Here is an 18925-nt window from a genome sequence, read left to right as displayed (position 1 = left end):
AAAAGAGTAATTTTTTTTTTAAGATTTTATTTATTCGGCAGAGAGAGAGAGAGACAGCGAGAGAGGGAACACAAGCAGGGAGGACCCTGGGATCATGACCTGAGCTGAAGGCAGACGCTTAACGACTGAGCCACCCAGCGCCCTGCAAAAGAGTAATTTACCTACTAAGAGATATCCACATAACTTGCTAACCATCTAGAAAAATGTGTCAGATCTCTACCCTATACTTAAGTAAAAATACATTTCGTATTAATTAAAGATATGCATGGAAGAAATTAAACTAGAAGAGTATGAGAAAAAGATTTGGATGAATAGTTAGTTATCTAGTCTTGGCATAAATGAGGCTTTTTTATTTTATTATTTTTTAAATTTTTTTTAAGAGCTTTACAAATTTGCATGTCATCCTGGCACAGGGGCCATGCTAATCTGCTCTGTATCCTTCCAATTTTAGTATATGTGCTGCCAAAGCAAGCGCTACATGAGGCTTTTTTAAAGCTACACAGGAGGGGTGCCTGGGTGGCTCAGTTGGTTAATTGGTTGTCTTCAACTCAGGTCATGATCCCAGGGTCCTGGGATGGAGTCCCACATTGGGCTCCCTGCTCAGTGGCAAGTCTGCTTCTCCCTCTCACTCTGCCCCTCCCCCTGCTTGTGGTCTCCCTCTCTCTCTCTCTGTCAAATAAATAAATAAAATCTTTAAAGCTATACAGGAAACCCAGACCCAATAATGAAAAACATTTACCACACACAAAATCCTATATGGCAAAAATGCTATAAACCATGCCAAAGATAAGAGGTAAGAAAGTATTGCATTATATATGACAAGAAGAGGATAAATTTCCCCAAGACACAAAGATCGCCTAGAAACTGATAAACCCAACAGAAGATTTCTCTTCATGGGAGAAAATGCAAAGCATCAAGGAATATGTGAAAAGAGACTTTATCTGACTAGTATTTATGTGAACCGATGGCCATCACATCTTCTGACCCAGCCTTCTCAGATATTGATGCTGGGAGTGCACATTGCTACAACCTATTTTGGAGCTGGCAAGTAAAATGTGCACATCATTCCACTCTGTAATTTCTCTTTCAGGAATTCAGACAAAAGAAATAAAAAAGCACCAGAATATACAAGATTTTTTGCTGTTGCAAAAATATACGTACTGACCTGGAAAGGTCTGTGGTTAAGGAAAAAGGCAAGTTACATAGTAAGGGACTTTCTATTTTTGGTTTAGCTTTTTTTGTGTATGTTTTGGCTTTTTAGTGTGTGTGTGTGTGTGTGTGTGTGTGTGTGGTGAGAGGGGATTTATACACACTCATCCGTTTACTTACATGTGGACATGGAGGAGAAGATACCCAACTACTAAATGCTGATCAGTCAGAGAAGTAGGATGGGAAGGTGGGGAGAGTGGAAATAATAACTTTTCTTTTGAAAAATTAAAATATGTCTATACAGACGTAAATATATTTTTCTCTTTACAAACTTCTGTACCATTTTGACGTAGACAGGCCAGGTCTGAGGACCCAGAGGCTCCTTGGCTTTGTGCAGGAGAGCAATCAGGAAGTGGGAGGTGAAAGCAGAGTTTATGGAATAGTGTAAGTGACAGAGGACAGCAGACGGAGAGTCTGGGAGACTCTGAAAGGAGAGTGAGCCTCTTCATCACTTGGGGTTAGGGGTTCATATTGGAAGGCGGTCCAGGGTACATGTTCCTTCAGGAATCCAGGGTAGGGTCGAATTCAAAGGTGAGTGACAGGTGAGTAACAGGTGTTATTTCATAAGTCATTGAAGGTGGGGGTATTGATGTCAGTGTTGGGTGAGGTTTGTTCGAACCTAATGTCCTGGAACATGTTGGAGATGCAGTTCTTCTTAGATGTTATCAGGTATTTGGATGCCTAGGACAAAACTCAAAGAATGATTAACTTTCTTGCCTCCCCCTTGGAGTGGGAACATAGCTTCTTTGGTTTATTCAGAGGAAAGGTGAAATATAATGAGCAAACGGGGCCTTGCAGATAAACAGCAGAGATGGAGCCTTTCTAAAAATGGAATCCTTTTCAGTTTCCCTATCTCAATTTGAGGCCTTTCGGATATTGAAAATGAAGGATAAATAAGGGCCTAGTCTCCAGAATTTATTTTTTGAAACTCTAACAACTCAACAACAAACGGCAAACAACCCACTTTTAAAACGGGCAAAGGACTTCAATAGACATTTCTCCAAAGAAAATATACAGGTTGTCAACAAACACACGAAAGAATGCTCAACTCATTATTCACTAGGAAATGCAAATCAGAACTACAGTCACACTCACTAGGATGGTTAGAATAAAAAATAAATTTAAAAAAATAAACAAAGGTGGAAAATGAGGGTTGGGGAAGATGTGGAGAAATTGGAATCCTTGTTAAACATGGAATTACCATATGACCCAGCATTTTCACTCCTAGGTGTTTATCCAAAAAAACCCCAGAAAACAGACATGTTCCTAGCAGCAATACTCACAACAGCCAAAAGGTAGAAATAACCCAAATGTCCATCATGGATGAATGGATAAACAATAGTTGGTATGCATACAATGTAATTTTCAGTCATAAAAGGGAATTAAGTTTTAAAAAAGCTATAAGGTGGATGTACCTAAAAAACATTATACTAAGTGGAAGAAGCCAGACACAAAAGATCATACCTATGATTCCATTTTCAAGAAATGTCCAGAGTAAGCCCATAGAGCCAGAAAGCTGACTAGTGGTCGCCAGGGGCTGGGAGGGAGGGGAGAATGGGAAGCAACTGCTAAATGGGGATGGGATCTCCTTCTGGACGATAGAAATGTTTCCAAACTCGGTAACAGTGGTGTTTGCGCAACACCGAACTGTTAACTTTCTGCCGTGTTCCATGAAGAACGGGGAAAGAAGGTAAGCTGGCTCGTGCACTGACAGCCCTGCTCTTCCCTCCCAGGTCCGCGGCCGCGCCAACGGTGGCCTCCTTGCGGGCCGCACACCGCCTGGCCGGCCCCAATCAACACCCCGGATGGAGAATCTAGAAGGCGACGTGGGCTGAGGAAATGACAACAGGGGTACCACAGAAGACGCTATCAGAAGCGAGAAAGAGAGGCTGGCCGAACCGCCTCGGGCGGACGTGGCCACCCCGGGTGAGTCACACTGCTCCGCTCAGGTGCAGGTCTGCGGCGGGTACGCTCGGGCCGGCGGGACGGGGCGGAGCCTAGGGGGCTGGGCCGAGCCTAGGGGGCAGGGCCAGAGGCGGGGAGAAGGTCGGCATGCGCGCGGGGCGGGACGCGAGGGAAACCGGAACTCTTCAGCAGCGGGCGCCGGTTTCCGGAAGGAGCTTGGATTCCGAGCTCCAAGTCCGGCAGGCTGCGACTCTGGCTTCCGGTGACTCCTCTTGTCGCTCGTCTTAGCGGCGTGGAGGTGGCGGTAAGGATGAGGCAGAAGCACTACCTTGAGGCTGCGGCGCGGCAACTACACGATAGCTGCCCGGGCCAGGCCCGCTATCTCCTGTAAGAAAGGGGCGGGAGAGGGGAGGCGGGAGGCGGCGGGGTCTGCCCTCCTGCCTCACCAGTCGCCTTCTCCTTTCCAGCTGGGCCTACAGTTCGTCACACGGTAGGGAGAACGTCCGACGCTTCTGGGTCAGGCTCTCGTCGCCCCGCTCCCCTCCATTCCGCGCGGCGCTCAGGATGACGCAAAAGAGGAATCTCACGGAGCCACTGCTCTCCTAAAACCCCCCCCAGTGGCTTCTGTTTCGTGCAAACTCCAAATTCCCTGGACCTCTTTTCTAGTTACACTCACTTCCTTGGTGACGGCTTTTCATCCAGTCTCATGGCTTCCAAATTTATACCCCCAACCAGGACGTCTCCCCATTCTAGGCTCCTAGCCAGAAGTCTTCTTGACACCTTCTTTTGAATGTCTGTCAGGCCAGAACTCGAGCTTTACCCCCCAACACAGCCCTTCTCCAGTTCTTCCCAATTCAGTAAATGGTAATTCCATCCTTAGAGTGCCCTTTCTCTGCCTGGAACTCTTACCTCGCGTTCCTGCCCGCATTCCTTCCTTGTTCCCTTCTGCTCTCTACAATGCCACTCCACAAAGCCTTCGCTGGCTACCTTAATTAAGACCAGGGCAGCTCCATTGCAACTCTCTATCCCTGCCTTCTTTTCTTCCCAGCGCTGCACATCTGGTGTTGCTGTATTTACTTTCTCTCTACATGAATTGTCCTTTATTCACTGTTCTGTCTCTTGTACCCAGAACTGTGCCTGGCACTTGACAGTCATTCACATGAATGAATTTAACATTTGGCAGAAGTGAGTTACAAGCATGGTCCTTAGTTGTTGTATACTTAGTTGTATACTTACACTAACAAATAATTGTTGAATAAATCCACGGTGTGCCTACCTTCCTTTCCAGCTGCATCACCCCCACACCCACACCTTTCCCTAATAGCTGTGCTTTCTTTTTCACTGTACTTCCGCCTGAAAGCCCTTTACCAGTAATGGATGCCATCTCCAAGTACAGATGTTTGGAGTATTTGACCTTTGTCAAGCCACTGCTTTGGAGTGTTTCTGGCTGGTCCATACAGAGTTTAATAGTTTCCAGGGCATTTTAATCATATTCTGTTACATTTGTCACCAGTCTTATTTTTGTTTGCTTAGGGCTCCCCTAGAATGTGAGTTATTTAAAGATAGCAGCTCTTTTACTCCTTACTTATGACTCCTCAGCCTGACATGGTAGATGGCTGTCTTGACTGCATAGACAATCTGGGGGCAAGTCTGTTCTGTTACCTTGTACTGAGAGCTACCTGCAGAAAGCCTGGCCCACAGATCACAAAATTGTGCTGATTGCTTAAAAAAGAAAATGACAGTGTAATTTATTGATTTGTGATAAATATGTTTGTAAAATTGGTGAGACAGCTTTTTTTACTTAATAACAAGTAATGAGTAAGGTAGCAAAGAGTGGGGACTTAACCTGTCTGCTGCTAAAAGGAGTGAATTGATAGAATTACAGTGTTTTGCAAAATAAATTAATGCCAATTTGTCTTTTTTGCAAGTTCTCATATTTTGAGTTTGCTTAAAGAGAATATATATCTGTTCATATTACATAGTATACTTTATCACAGAATATTGGCTGTTTGAGGTAACAAAATTTTCTGATTTGCTGAATCATGAGTTTCATTTGTATAATTTCAGATGATAACATAACTTTTGAAGGAACATGTCCATACTGTTTCCAGTTGCTGGTTTTGGATAACTCTCGAGTGCGCCTCAAACCCAAGTCCAAACTGACACCCAAAATACAGAAACTTCTTAACCGAGAGGCAAGAAATTATACGCTCAGTTTTAAAGAAGCAAAAATTGTGAAAAAATACAAAGACTCCAAAAGTGTATTGGTAAGATTTCAATTCCAGTATGTATATATAAACAAGAATTTTCTTTTACTTAAAATGAGGTTGATTAAGGATCAGACTACATACAACTCAAAGGTTTGTGATAGTATACATAGATTGTCAATATATATACATAAGTTTTTTTTTAGTAATTGGTGTTTCATCAAAAGTAAAACTTATTTTTTTTAAAGATTTTATTTATTTGACAGAGAGACAGGGAGAGAGGGAACACAAGCAGAGGGAGTGGGAGAGGGAGAAGCAGGCTCCCTGCTGAGCAGGGAGCCCGATGCGGGGCCTGATCCCAGGACCCTGGGATCATGACCTGAGCCGAAGGCAGCCATTTAATGACTGAGCCACCCAGGCGCCCCGTAAAACTTATTTTTAAAAAACTTTTTGTTGATGTATAGTTGATACGTTATTTTCAAGTTTACACACCGTGATTTGACAATTATATACATTATGAAATTCCGACCATAAGTCAGCCTCTGGAATTAATGAAGTAAAGAGGTGTGAGAATTCATTTGATGGTTTTATAACTTGATTTAGACCTATATTTATAGAATATAGAATCACTAAGGGTTTGAAGGGGTCACTTAGATTCTCAGGGATAATTTGCCATGTTTTATTGGAAAACAGCTTGGAGTTCTGAGACAAAAGTTAAATGTCAACGCTGTTATAAAGAACACTCTTCCAGACGTTAAAGGGTATCAGTCACAGTTCCCTTTATTCCCCGCAAACATGGTTTTACACTGAAAAAGTAGAGAGTTTGTTATTTATAAAAAGGTGTTGTAGGGGCACCTGGCTGGCTCAGTTGGTGGAGCATGTGACTTGATCTTGGGGTCATGAGTTCAAGCCCCACATTGGGTGTACAGATTACTTAAAATCTTTAAAATAAATAAAAATAAAAATGTGTTTTAAATTAAATATGAATGTTTAGCCAGTCACTTTTAATTGTAGATTTTCTCATTTTATATTTGTATCTTGTCTGATCGTCGCTGCTAGATTACAGGCTCCCTGAGGGCAGCCTGTCTTACCTGCTTGTACCTAGTGTAGTCCCTTACATACAAGAATTTAATGAACATGTAATTTATTGGATTAAATTATAAGAGCAATCAGGCCCAATATTTCTTCTTTTTACGGTAGTTGACTACTTGTAAAACATGCAACAGAACAGTTAAACATCATGGTAAAAGTAGAAGCTTTCTCTCAGCACTGAGGAGCAGTCCTACCACTCCTACGAGCAAGCTCAGCCTGAAGACACCAGAGAGAAAGACTCCGAGTTCTGCAGACTTGAATCAGAAGTGTGGTTCCAAAGGCAAGAGCCCAGCCTTGATATTCAGGTATCTTAGTTCGTTAAACTATTTGCATTGCTGGTGTGAACTCTTATTTCTTCTGCTTTCCTCTGTTTAAGATATACTCCCTAAATTTGCCACACAGTTCAGGCCTTGGCCCCCATTTTTTTCCCCTCCATACCCCTTTCTTTAATGTTATATGCGCGTATATCTTTCATTCTCACCTCTGCTTCTAACTTCCAGCTCTCTTCCTCTACTTCCAGCTTCTCCCTTTGCCTGTTCCCAGCTGCTGCTACATATATCCATTTTATCCCCCCAACATGTCCCCACAGCTGACTGCTCAAACCTGTTCATCCTCCTAAGTTCCTTCTTCTGTCCCTGAACATGCCCTTGTAGACAGTCTGACCTGAAATGGTGGTAGAGTAGACAACTATTCCCTTGGTTCTTGTCCAGTTAGTCGCCAGTTTCTGTCTGTCCTTCCTCCATGGGGTTTGCATCTGTTCTCCTTTTTTCCTCCTGCTGTATGCAGGCTGTATTCACCTTTTGCTGGGACTACTGCAGTACATTTCTTCTAGTTTCAAACTCTTCTAGTCTGGTAATTTCCCTAAAGCACAGCTCTGATTAGAAGCCTTTACCATCTCATGCTACAGCATGTAGATCAAATGTTCCCGCATGGCTTCCCAGCCCTTCCTACCTGGCACCAGTGCATCTGCCTTCTTACTTTGCCTTAATTCATCCTATATGTTAGCAAAACTGAACTGAAGTAAACTCAGTTTACTTTCCTGCTCTAAACCTTTGTTCTTGGTATTTCCTCTGTCAGAAATTCCTGTGGAAATCTCACTGAATAGGGATTTGTCAGCTGCTACTAGGTTAACTATATGACTGAGCACTGTGCTGTAGTTCACAGTACTTTATGCAATGTGATAGTAAATTTAGTTTCATAGAAACGGGAAAAGGAATTTTTGAACATTTTATACCAAAAGAGAAACTGAGTCTGGTAGTTTCTTGAACATAAACAGCAAAATTCAGCAAGGACTGAATTATCTGTTTACTGCATTGAGTTTTTTATATTGGGTTGACATTTATAAAATTGGATAAGAACTAAAATTTCAAGTCTAGTTTTCTCTATATTTTGATTTAATTATTTTGATATTTGGCATGATAGGAATTCATAGAAGTTTCTACCTTATTGGATTAAATGTAGATAAAAAAGAATTTGGCATATTTAAAATAATTCACTTGCATTTAGACCAGACTGCTTCTTAGATATATGCAGGAATGAGAAAGATATTTCATATTTATTGTACAGATGGGGAATAGAAGAGGGATCAGACTTGACAAACCCTAATAAACTTTTGTGGGTGTGGAACACAATTGGAGGGCATGAAATAGAAGGAAACAGAAATACACACATAGCAGCTGGGGAATCATTTATCCAGTGAATATTTTTAGAAGGCCTTTCTTTGCCTGGCACTGTTAAGAAGCAGTGGAATATACAATTAGTAGTATAAAGTCTGCCCTATGGAGTTCACGTTCTAGGTGGGGAGATACAGTGGAGTGGCACCTGCATGTGTAGGTTGAAATTCTTCATTTTTGAGAGAGGAAGTGGTTTTGAGCCATGAAGAAATAGGTTTTTAAAGTCCTTAGAATTGTCATGAATCTTGATGTCAGACTTAAAGGGAACTCAGGCCTGATGACACTTTACCTTTAACCTTCTTCAGGTGTGATAGAAACTTCCAGAACCACCCAGTTACCTCCTGAATGTTGCCTAAAGCCTATGTAGTAAGGAGATTTTTAACAAAATGGGAATGAATGCTGGGTTCAGCCACTGCTCATTTATGGCCATAATACACAAGAGTAGAAAAGGATTCTAGTAGCAATTATTTAGGCTAAGCAGGAAAAGCACTTTTTAAACTTATCAGTATACCTAAGTGTGGTTTTATGTTTTTCAGGACACCTACATCTGGACAGTCAGCACCCACTTGCTCCTCAAAGAATGTGAGCAAAACAAAGAAACGCTTCTCTCAACTAAAAATGTTGCTTAGTCAGAGTGAATCCCAAAAGAATTCAAAGATGGACTTCAGAAATTTCTTACTATCTTTGTAAAGGATGGGCTGTGAAAATAAATGTTTAATGCAATTTCTGAAACTAAAGTTAGTCAGAAAAACATCTTTCTTAAAACTTTTATTTATTCTGGGGTACCGGGTTGGCTCAGTCAGATAAGCCTCTGCCTTTGGCTCCGGTCATGATCCCAGGGTTCTAAGGATGGAGCCCCACGTTGGGCTCCCTGCTCAGCAGGGAGTCTGCTTCTACCTCCCCCAGCTTGTGCTCTCTCTCTCCCTTGCTCACTCTCAAATAAATAAATAAAATCTTTAAAAAAAACTCAAAAAAACATTTATTTATTCTTTAAGTACATGGAACCTGGGGTCCAAGAACAAACTTTTCTGGGCATTTTTCAGTGTTTATGGAGAGAATACCTCATGAAAATGAATAAATGAAACCTGCCTACCTCACAGGTGGTTGTGAGGATCAAAACTATAGGAGAGGTCCTTGTAAGTAGCAAAGCTATTATGGACATTGAGTGGTCATATTATTTTATCTTCCCTTAATTAGCAGTTTGCATTATGTCATTTTCTTTCATAAGGAAATTGAAACCTTAATGAGGGCCTGCTCACTCCTTTCTAGGTGTCTTCTGCTTTATTGCTAATTCAGAAAAAGGATCACGTATGCGTTCTTGTTTTTCCAGTCAGCTGCATAACTATTAGTAAAAGCTGAACATTATTCCTATTTTGCATGCAAAAGTAAATATATGGAGCATTCTTAACTGTAAATCATTCCGATACCCCAGATTTCATTTTCACAACTTTCTGTTGTTCCTAGTAATATTTTATCACAAGTGGCATTTCATTTGCTCTGGTGAAGACATTTCTAGGTCTAAAATTTAGAGCAGAATACAACATAGGAACAGTTTAGCTATGTTAAATCTTCTCTGGAACATAAATACACTAAAATGATAGGCTAGGGTTGTATTCAACCTGTCTTTTAAAAATTCCTTTAATTTAGATACTTTAAACTATAAACTGTTTCCAAGCTCTCTCTGCTGTTTAAAAATTTAAAACTTAAACTTCTCCCATTAGGGCTTGGCAAATTGTGAAAGGCCAAGGTTATTAACGAGTTGGTCTTGTAGTTCTATGAAGTGAAATAATACTAACAGTGCCAGCATTAGAGAGGGATGGCAAGAGTCATCATTCTGAACTTCTTTAGCCTGTGAGCCATAGGTGAGGGAGCTGGGCCTTCCGTTTGTGTCCAGGGCATCTAGCACAATACTTTGGTCATGGTACCTTACCTTTCTGGCTAACTTCTCACTGGAATATCGGTTTTTCTTCTTGCTCTTCTGTTTCCTTACCACTCTCCCTTATCACCCATAGTGACCTCTTTATAGTTCTTAGGATATACCATTTTCTTGCCAGTTTGGGCCTTTGCATGGTTTTGCAGACTGCCCTCCACTCCAACCCTACTGCATTATGAAGGGCCACTCTTTTATCAAAGTGCTGGTGACCCTGTAGTTTCCTGCTTCTGATTGTGTCCCCAACTGCCTGTGAGCTCTTTGCAGGCCTGCAGGATCTCATTTGCTGTGGCCCAGCACAGAGCACAAGCTCTGCAAATATCCCTAAACCACTACATTTACATTTGAATTCCTTAGCCCACTTGTTACATACCAGATTTAGAACTAAGGTCCTTTCGGCGACCTGACTGGGAAATGGATAAACAGTAGTAAAAGCAAGAACTTACGAGTGGGAAATTACATTACCTCAGTGGCAAATGAAAAATACCATGGATTCTTGACTTTCTTTTCTGTTTGGCAGAAGGGTCTTTCGGCATCTTTAAAGAGAATACTAAAATAATACTGTGGACATAAAACTCAGAAGAAAACCTAGAACTAAGTCTTCATAACCTCGGATTAAGCAATGGTTTCTTACCTATGACACCAAAATCACAAGCAACAAAAGAAAAAATAGATAAATTGGACTTCAAAATTAAAAACGTGTGTTTCAAATGAGGACAGCATCAAGAAAATGAAGAGATAACCCACTGAGTGGGACAAAATGTTTGCAAATCATGTGTCTCTTAAGAGGCCTATATCCAGGAGTAGGAAAAACTTAAAAATCAGTAATAAAAAGACAAAGCACCGACAAAGATTCTGAGCAGACGATTCCCCAAAGAAACAAATGGCCAATAAGCACATAAAAGATGCTCAACATCTTACATCTAATATTAGTCATTAGGGAAGTGCAAATCAAAACAATGAGCTACCACTGCATACCCACTAGGATGGCTAGAATCACAGACAGTAACAAGTGTTGAGAATGTGGTGAAATTGGAACTCTGACACATTGCTTCTGGGATTGTAAAATTTGTGCAACCATGTTGTAAGAATTTGACAGTTCCTCAAGAAGTTGAGCATAGCGGGCGCCTGGGTGGCTCAGTTGGTTAAGCGACTGCCTTCGGCTCAGGTCATGATCCTGGAGTCCCAGGATCAAGTCCTGCGTCGGGCTCCTTGCTCAGCGGGGAGTCTGCTTCTCTCTCTGACCCTCTTCCCTCTCGTGCTCTCTATCTCTCATTCTCTCTCTCTCTCTCAAATAAATAAATAAAATCTTTAAAAAAAAAAAAAAGAAGTTGAGCATAGCATTACCATGTGATCCACAATACCACTCCTAGTTATATACCCAACGGTACTGAAAACAAAATCTTGTTTATGAATATTCATAGCAACATTATTTGTAATAGCCAAAAAGTGGAAACAACCCAAATGTCAACCTAACTACTGAATGGATACCTAAATATGATATATCCATATAGTAGAATATCATTCAGCCATAAAAGTGAATTAGTGATACATGCTAGAACACGGATGTACCTTGAAAATATGTTAATTGAAAGAAAGTAGACACAAAAGGCCACATAATGTATGATTCAATTTATAAGGAATGCTCAGAATAGGAAAATACATAGAAATAGATTAGTGGCTGCCTGAGGCTGGCAGGGGGGACAGGGAATAACTGCTAATGAGTATGGAGTTTCTTTAGGGTGATGAAAATGTTCTGGAATTAGCAATGGCCACACAACTCTGAATACTAAAAACCACTAAAGTCTACACTTTAAAGGGTGAATTTTGTGGTATGCGAATTTTACCTCAGTAAAGCTGTTCTTAAAAAAATGAAAATGAAACATTTCCTGAACAGATTACAGTGTAGATTCTCAGGATTAAATGAAAATGATAGCCTCATAAAGAGAAGCAGCAAACATGCATTTGTAGAGCTCTAACTCATGGACATCCATCCCATCGCCATAGGGCTTGTTCATACACTGATGTATTTACTGGGGTGCTTCCTGAAAACAGGTCCACTTAGCTCTGGGCTCTTTGTCCAGTCATGGGATATGGAGCCTGGGACACGTGACCAGAGCACCACTGACCCTGGGGGCTGCAGCAACCCTATGCTAAAGGCAGCCATTATGACGATGAAAAAGAGGCCCTCACCATCCAGAGAGGGATGGGGTGGGCAGAACACTGAGGAAGAAAACCTAATCAGGAATGGGTGGGAAGGGGGCAAGAGAGCATAGATCTAATGATTGCCTCATTCGTGTCACAAAGAACTTTGGTGTCACATAGTTGATGACAATCTGTAGGCCTCTGTTCTCTCCCTCAGCACAGCCCCTTGGACTTATTTGCAGAAAGCACAATGGTGACTTTTAATAGTGACCACTACTCAGATTTTAGAACTCTGAGTAATATTCCTAGGTGGTTCACCCGAGAGGGACAGTGCCAGTGAATTAACCGGGCTCAAAATGCAATTGCACATTTGAGACATCACTCTGCTTCAAAGCTGAGTTCTCTCTCGTTAGAGGAGCCAGCCTTCCTCCTAGCCAATGGGCCAGTCTGCCCATCTAGCCTGGATGCCACACCTGCTCTGACTCAGGTCAGTGGAATAGTCCTGCCTTTTCCTTCATCCTCAGCTTCTTCCTCTCCTGGATCCTAGCCTTCCCCACTTTTTCTTCATTCAGTAAGCCATTTATTGAAGTGTAACACCCACAGAGAAATGCTCAAAGCTCTGACCACAAGCCTGGGTCAGATGCCTCTGCTGGACTTGTAAGGTGCCCTTCCTGCGTGCACACAGCTCTTCTCACACAGAGGCCTGGAGAGACTTGTACCTGTGTGCCTCCCAGTCTGAACTCTGGGGGGGCTGCAACCCCAGGGTATAATTCAGGTAGAAAGTGTTCAATATGCTTCTATCTAACCTGGGACTAAACTTACAATTAAGTATAAACAGGAATTTTTAGGAATAAAAATAAATTTGTATAATAATATTAGTTATTTGGAAAAAAATACCAATTTAGGGGCGCCTGGGCGGCTCAGTAGTTAAGTGTCTGCCTTTGGCTCAGGTCATGGTCCCAGGGTCCTGGGATCAAGTCCCGCATCGGGCTCCCTGCTCAGCAAGAAGCCTGCTTCTCCCTCTCCCACTGTCCCTGCTTGTGTTCCCGCTCTCGCTGTGTCTCTGTCAAATAAATAAAATCTTTACAAAAAAGAAAATACCAATTTTTCTTTTAAAAGACACTATGGAGACAATTTTTCCAGAGACTACGTGCTTTAATTAAGTACAATTTTTCTCTTTTCTTTTTTTTTAAGATTTATTTGAGAGAGAGAACATGAGCAGAGACAGGGACAGAGGCAGAGGGAGAGAGAGAATCATCAAGCAGACTTCCCAATGAGTGCAGAGCCCGGCATGGGACTCAATCCCAGGACCCTGAGATCATGACCTGAGCCTAAATCTAAACCTGAGTTGGCTGCTTAACCAACTAAGCCACCCGGGCGCCCCAAACAATTTTTATTTTCTATTTGGATGATTAAATTGTTATATCTTGGCCAGTGAGAGCTCCTTTTAAGTTGGCTTTATTCTTATGACCCCATGAGAACTCTGAAAGCATCCTTCTTGCTTTCTTACAAAGAAAGTTCCAGGACCATCTTCATTCTCTCAGGCCTAAGACATGGAAGCTTCCACTCTCCAAGAAACCCTGCTAGTTTCAAGCAGAAAGTAGTGATGCCAGAGACAGGATGTTGGGGATATTTTTACTGACGGATAGTAATGGTACTGCTACCAGACTCCTCCAGAGTAAGATCTGGAAAAGATGAATTCTTAAAAATCCTGAGTTCTCCTATTTAAAATTTACCTCTCACATTACCAAACGTCCACTTGAATGTTCTAACCCTTCAACCCAATGACAGTATTCTTTATAATGTGATAAACCATACTACTATTCCTTTAATTATAATTCTTAATTCTGACCAAAAATGACCCGTTTGGGAGGCAGTACAGCCTACTGGTTAAGACTGTCATCTTTGTGGTAGACTATGATATTTAATTAACTATATAATTTTTGGCTTTCTTAATTCCTGAGAGTCTGTGTCTTTCTATGCAAAGTGACAATAATAATAGCACTTACCTGATAAAGGATGCCGTGAGGACTCAAGGAGATGGTACAGGAAAAACACCCAGAAGAGTAGATGGCATATTGAAAGTGCTCAAGCAATTTGTCCTATTATCATAATTGATCCCCCAAAATCTATAAAATATGAATATCAACACTAATAAAAAAAAAACCACCAGAAGAATAAGATCTAGCATCACCCTAGGGTGGCTGTCCTTTGAACTGATTTGTAAAAAAATTGTTGCGATTATATTGACAAAGACTCTCTTCTTGACCAAACTTTACACAGGCTTTTCTGAACCCCAGTTTTGACTAGGTGTCCTCCTTGGGCTCTGTCTTCCACCTGCCTAGCCTAGATTTAGCAAGAATCCTGCTAGGTCAGTTTAGGGAGAATTCCCCCACCCTTGACATCTGATCACCCTGGCCTGCCTTCAGCAAGAATCCCCTCACCTTTGATGTCTCCTCTTAGTAATTTCCCACTCCATTGACTCCCTCACTCTGTTCCTTGGCTATAAATCCCAAACTGTCTTTGACATCTTCAGAGTTGAGCCCCATCTCTCTCCCCTATTGGGATAGTTTTCATACATATCACAAAAGTCCTGAATAAAGTCTTTCTTACCCTTTTGACAAGTGTTAGAATAATATTTTTCTTTAATGATATCAACACTTGTCTTAATATATCTTCAGTGTAATTGTTTAAGTTCATATTCAGTTCAAGGCGGTTTGGTGTTCTAACACTTTCTCTCTCTCTCTCAAATAAAATCTTTAAAAAAAAGATAGGTTTTCTGTTTAAATATTATTTTCAAGTCACATGCTTTGAAAGATATTAACCTTAAAGAGAAAAAACAACGAAAAAGTCTATGCCGTAAGAAAAAATTATGCTTTAACCAGTCAATAAGCTCAATCACTAGCAGTTAGCTTTTTATTGGTTCCTGGTGGGGAAAAACTACACCCAACTGGAAAAAAGAAAGAGCTTTATGCTATTGATGTAAAATTTCACCACAACTGTAACTGTTCTGTCCATCAATGGATATAAAAGCAAGAAACCAAAGATAAAGGAACTAGATCTTTTTTCACCATTCTAGCCAAGACATGGAGACTAGCAATTCAAACACGGAGAATGTTAAGCCAAGCCCTAATAATGACATTTGTTCAGGCTAGAGTATTTAGCGCTACCAGCTAGATAGGAAAAGGAACTGGGCATGAAGCTTACCTGAGATCCTGCGTAGCTCAAACACCAGCTCAAAAAGAAGAATGAAAACAGTTTAATTTCCCTCCACTAAGCACATTCCAGCTGCAGTATATAACCAAGGCACCACTTCCCACCTTAGGGCCGTTATAACTGGATTACACAAAGATTTTTCCCCCCACATTTATTTATTTTTATTATTAATACAAAGAGATTTTAAGAAGAATTCAAACTTGATCGCACAAAAGTACAAGACTTTCTAATTTAAATATCAAGAGCTGGAAAAAGGAGACCATAAATACACTGTATTAATGCATGATTTAAAACCTCTTAAAATCTCTCATTTGGCTTGTATTTCCATGAGTAAAATGGAACTTTTTCCTGAACAAAGAAACAGGGCTTTAAAAAGATGATAAATTTAACCAAACAATACCAGTACAACTGAATTTTTCTAGACTATCTGAATTAGCTAATGGCTCTGCATTAACAATTTCACTTAAACTCAAATTTTCAGTTTTGTACCTTTTCCATGGTGCATGGAATTCAAATGTGAAATGTATAATTCTAAAACTCATTTCATATTCCATTTTAAGTCAATTATTATTAAGATAATTATTATCTTTACCACAAGCTACTAAAAATAGTTTCCATTTTTGATGCAATTGAACAGTTGGAAATAAAATCACAGGGATTTCAGCAGCAAAAATGGCTAAACCCGTGGTGGTTTAACTACTCCAAAGGCTAGTGAGTCTTTTAGATCCAGTAGATGACGGCCAGACCCCAGACTGCATTTTAGTTTCTCCTTCACTCTATGTACCTTTGAAGAATTGCAAGACATGCACTAGACAGAGAAATGAAATAAGGAAATATGGAAGAATTTGCCAGGGTAGAGAGTGGGGCTCATTAAGACTTGAAAGAAGACAGATGAAAAGCATTTCTTGGCTTGTCAAGAAAGCACACTTTTTTTTTTTTTTTTTTAACAGTTGCGTTTGTTGTAGTAAATCCTCACTCCCTCTAACGGTTTCTCACAAATCTCTCTGAGGTAAAGTGTTGGATGCCTGGAACAGTGATGCACAAAGCAAACCTGGAACCTGAGTGTGGGTTGGAATTACCTAGAGGGCTTGTTAAAAAGATATATTGCTGGTACCAATCCTCTGATTTTTCAGATTCAATCTGGAGCCCAAGAATTTGCACTGGTAACAAGTTCTCAGCTAAGGCTAATACTGCTGGCCTACGGAACCACTAACTTAGGAGAAATATGCCGTTTAAAAATGAAAGTAAGCTTTGGGAAATTCTAAAAGTTATCACTGTATTTCACTCCCACTGGATTGTAAACTCATTGAGAGAAAACATGCAGTTGAATAATCTCTGTATATCTCAAAAGATTGGACATCAACTGTCTAGAATATCCTTATCAATAGTTCATTCTAACTCTACTTTGTTGATGTGAATATAAGTACTGCTTTGAAAAAAAAACAAATGGAAATCAAAGCAGGAACTTGCACAGTATTTGTACACCCATGTTCATAGCAGTATTATTCACAACAAAATGTGGAAGTAATCCAAGTGTCCATCAACAGACAAATGGATAAAAAAAATGTGGCACATCCATACAATGGAATACCATTCAGTCTTAAAAAGGACACGATACAACATGGATGAACCCAGAAGACGCTATGCTAAGTGAAATAAGCCAGTCACAAAAGGACAAATATTTTTAATCCCACTTATATGAGGTACCTAGGGAAGTCAAATTCACAGAGACAGAAAGTAGAATGGCGCTTGCAAGGGGCTGGGGAATAGGCAGTTATTGTTTAATGGGTAGAGTTTCCATTGGGGAAGATGAAAAATCTAAAGATTCATGGTGGTGATGGCTGCACAACAATGTTAATCATCAATGTACTTAATGCCAGAGTACACTAAAAAATGATAAATTTTTTGTTATGTGTTTTTTATTTTTGTTACATGTATTTTACCTCAATAAAAACAAAAACAAAAACAAACCTGGGTGTAACATCCTTTGATAAGCCCCCTCCAGTAGTGCTGGTTTTTAACTTGCATACTTGCATAATGTTATAATTTCACTCTTAACTTGACATGTGATGCAAAACGTGGATTTGGTAATCATGGAGCTGCTACACTACATATCCATGTAATAGGCATCATCGTGTAGTGGTTAAGAAGCACAGGCTCAGGGCTGAACTTGCAGCTCGGTCTGAATCCCAGCTTCACCATTTCACCTGTTCAGGGTCACAAAGAATTTACACTGTCTTAGTTCCTAGTATGTAGAAGTGGATAATCAGAGTATCTATTGCAAAGGATATATGAAGTGCTTAGGACAGTTCCCAATGCACAGTTAAGTACCATATACGTGTGAACTACCACTATTGTTTAGTATAGACTATAATTTGCTTTGTAGGGCACTGTTTCTCAAAGTGCCGTCTTTCTCAAAGTGCATCAAAATCATCTGCGTACCTTGCTTAAAATGCAGACTTCTGGATCCCAAATCTCCAGAAAGAGCATCTTTGGTTATAGGCTCCACTGTATAAAACCGGCTACTGCAAAGGGGGAAAACTGGGGTGGGAGTGGGGAGCACCTGGATTCAGATAAAGTGACCAGAGGAAGACATTTCCTCAACTTTCTAGACGATAAGAATCACACAAAATTCTGATTCAGTAGGTAGGTGCCCTTTCTGAAAATGTCCCAAGTGAGTCTTATCAAAGAAGTTTGGCAAACATGCCCTAGAGATTCTCACAGATTTTTAGTACTTGCAGTTCTGCTTTAGATTCAAGATGTGGTGAGGGTTTGTGCTCCAGAAGTGCAAGGTACCAACTGTACCTGTTCACTCAAAAGCACTTTGGCATTACTGTGCGGTAGGTCACAAAAGAAGAGGGGATCTTGTTCTCTCCCCATAAGGAACCTGCTGAAGAATGAGCTTAAAACCCATACTTTAGGGCGCCTGGGTGGCTCAGTTGGTTGAGCGACAGCCTTCGGCTCGGGTCATGATCCTGGAGTCCCGGGATCGAGTCCCGCATCGGGCTCCCTGCTCGGCAGGGAGTCTGCTTCTCCCTCTGACCCTCTTCCTTCTCGTGCTTTCTATCTCTCATTCTCTCTCTCTCTCAAATAAATAAATAAAATCTTTAAAAAAAAAAAACCCATACTTTATTATCTCATTACCTGGAATTACAAATTGTGAAGCACATCATGGACTTTAAAGTTGGTCTAGAGTCGTGGTTGTCAAAAATGTGGTCCCTCAACTCAGTGGCATCAGCATCAAATTGTTAAAAATCGAAACTATTAGGCCTTCCCCCAGAAGCTCTGGGAGCGGGGGCCCAGTAATCAGTAGTTTAATCGCCCTCCAGGTGATTCTGATGTTCGCTCAAGTTTGGGAACCACTGGCCAAGCCAAAGGAATCTCCTTCAACAGTTTCTCCACCATAAGTCACTGAATACTTCCAGTACTCTGCTTCCTTCTCAGTTCATTAATCTCTCCCCTCCCATCCCACATCTAATTAATCAGATTCACAGAAATCATCCACACATTTCAAAAACAACATAAAACTTTATTAAGAACATCTTATA

At 40.7% G+C, this 18925-nt stretch overlaps 1 protein-coding gene and 1 non-coding gene across 2 annotated transcripts; one reads left to right on the top strand and one right to left on the bottom strand.

Annotated features, from left to right (window-relative positions):
• Window positions 1–368: 368 nt before the first annotated feature.
• Window positions 369–475, bottom strand: LOC114205129 (U6 spliceosomal RNA). The gene has a single exon (XR_003608328.2). It is a non-coding gene; the product is annotated as a U6 spliceosomal RNA (small nuclear RNA).
• Window positions 476–3296: 2821 nt separating this feature from the next.
• On the top strand, window positions 3297–9050 carry RMP24 (ribonuclease MRP subunit p24). Its single transcript, XM_028098408.2, has 5 exons — window positions 3297–3501; window positions 3582–3604; window positions 5182–5381; window positions 6522–6718; window positions 8623–9050. The coding sequence occupies exons 1-5, from the start codon at window positions 3425–3427 to the stop codon at window positions 8774–8776; spliced, it is 651 nt and encodes a 216-aa protein (XP_027954209.1). The 5' UTR covers window positions 3297–3424; the 3' UTR covers window positions 8777–9050.
• The last annotated feature ends 9875 nt before the right edge of the window (window positions 9051–18925 follow it).

Source organism: Eumetopias jubatus, unplaced genomic scaffold (genome assembly GCF_037043125.1).
Source record: "Eumetopias jubatus isolate StellerSeaLion01/CBP00866 unplaced genomic scaffold, mEumJub1_p1.0 scaffold_16, whole genome shotgun sequence".
NCBI classification, from domain to species: Eukaryota; Metazoa; Chordata; class Mammalia; order Carnivora; family Otariidae; genus Eumetopias; species Eumetopias jubatus.
The sequence above is the reverse complement of the archived record's forward strand: the minus strand, read 5'-3'. Positions and strand labels throughout refer to the sequence as shown.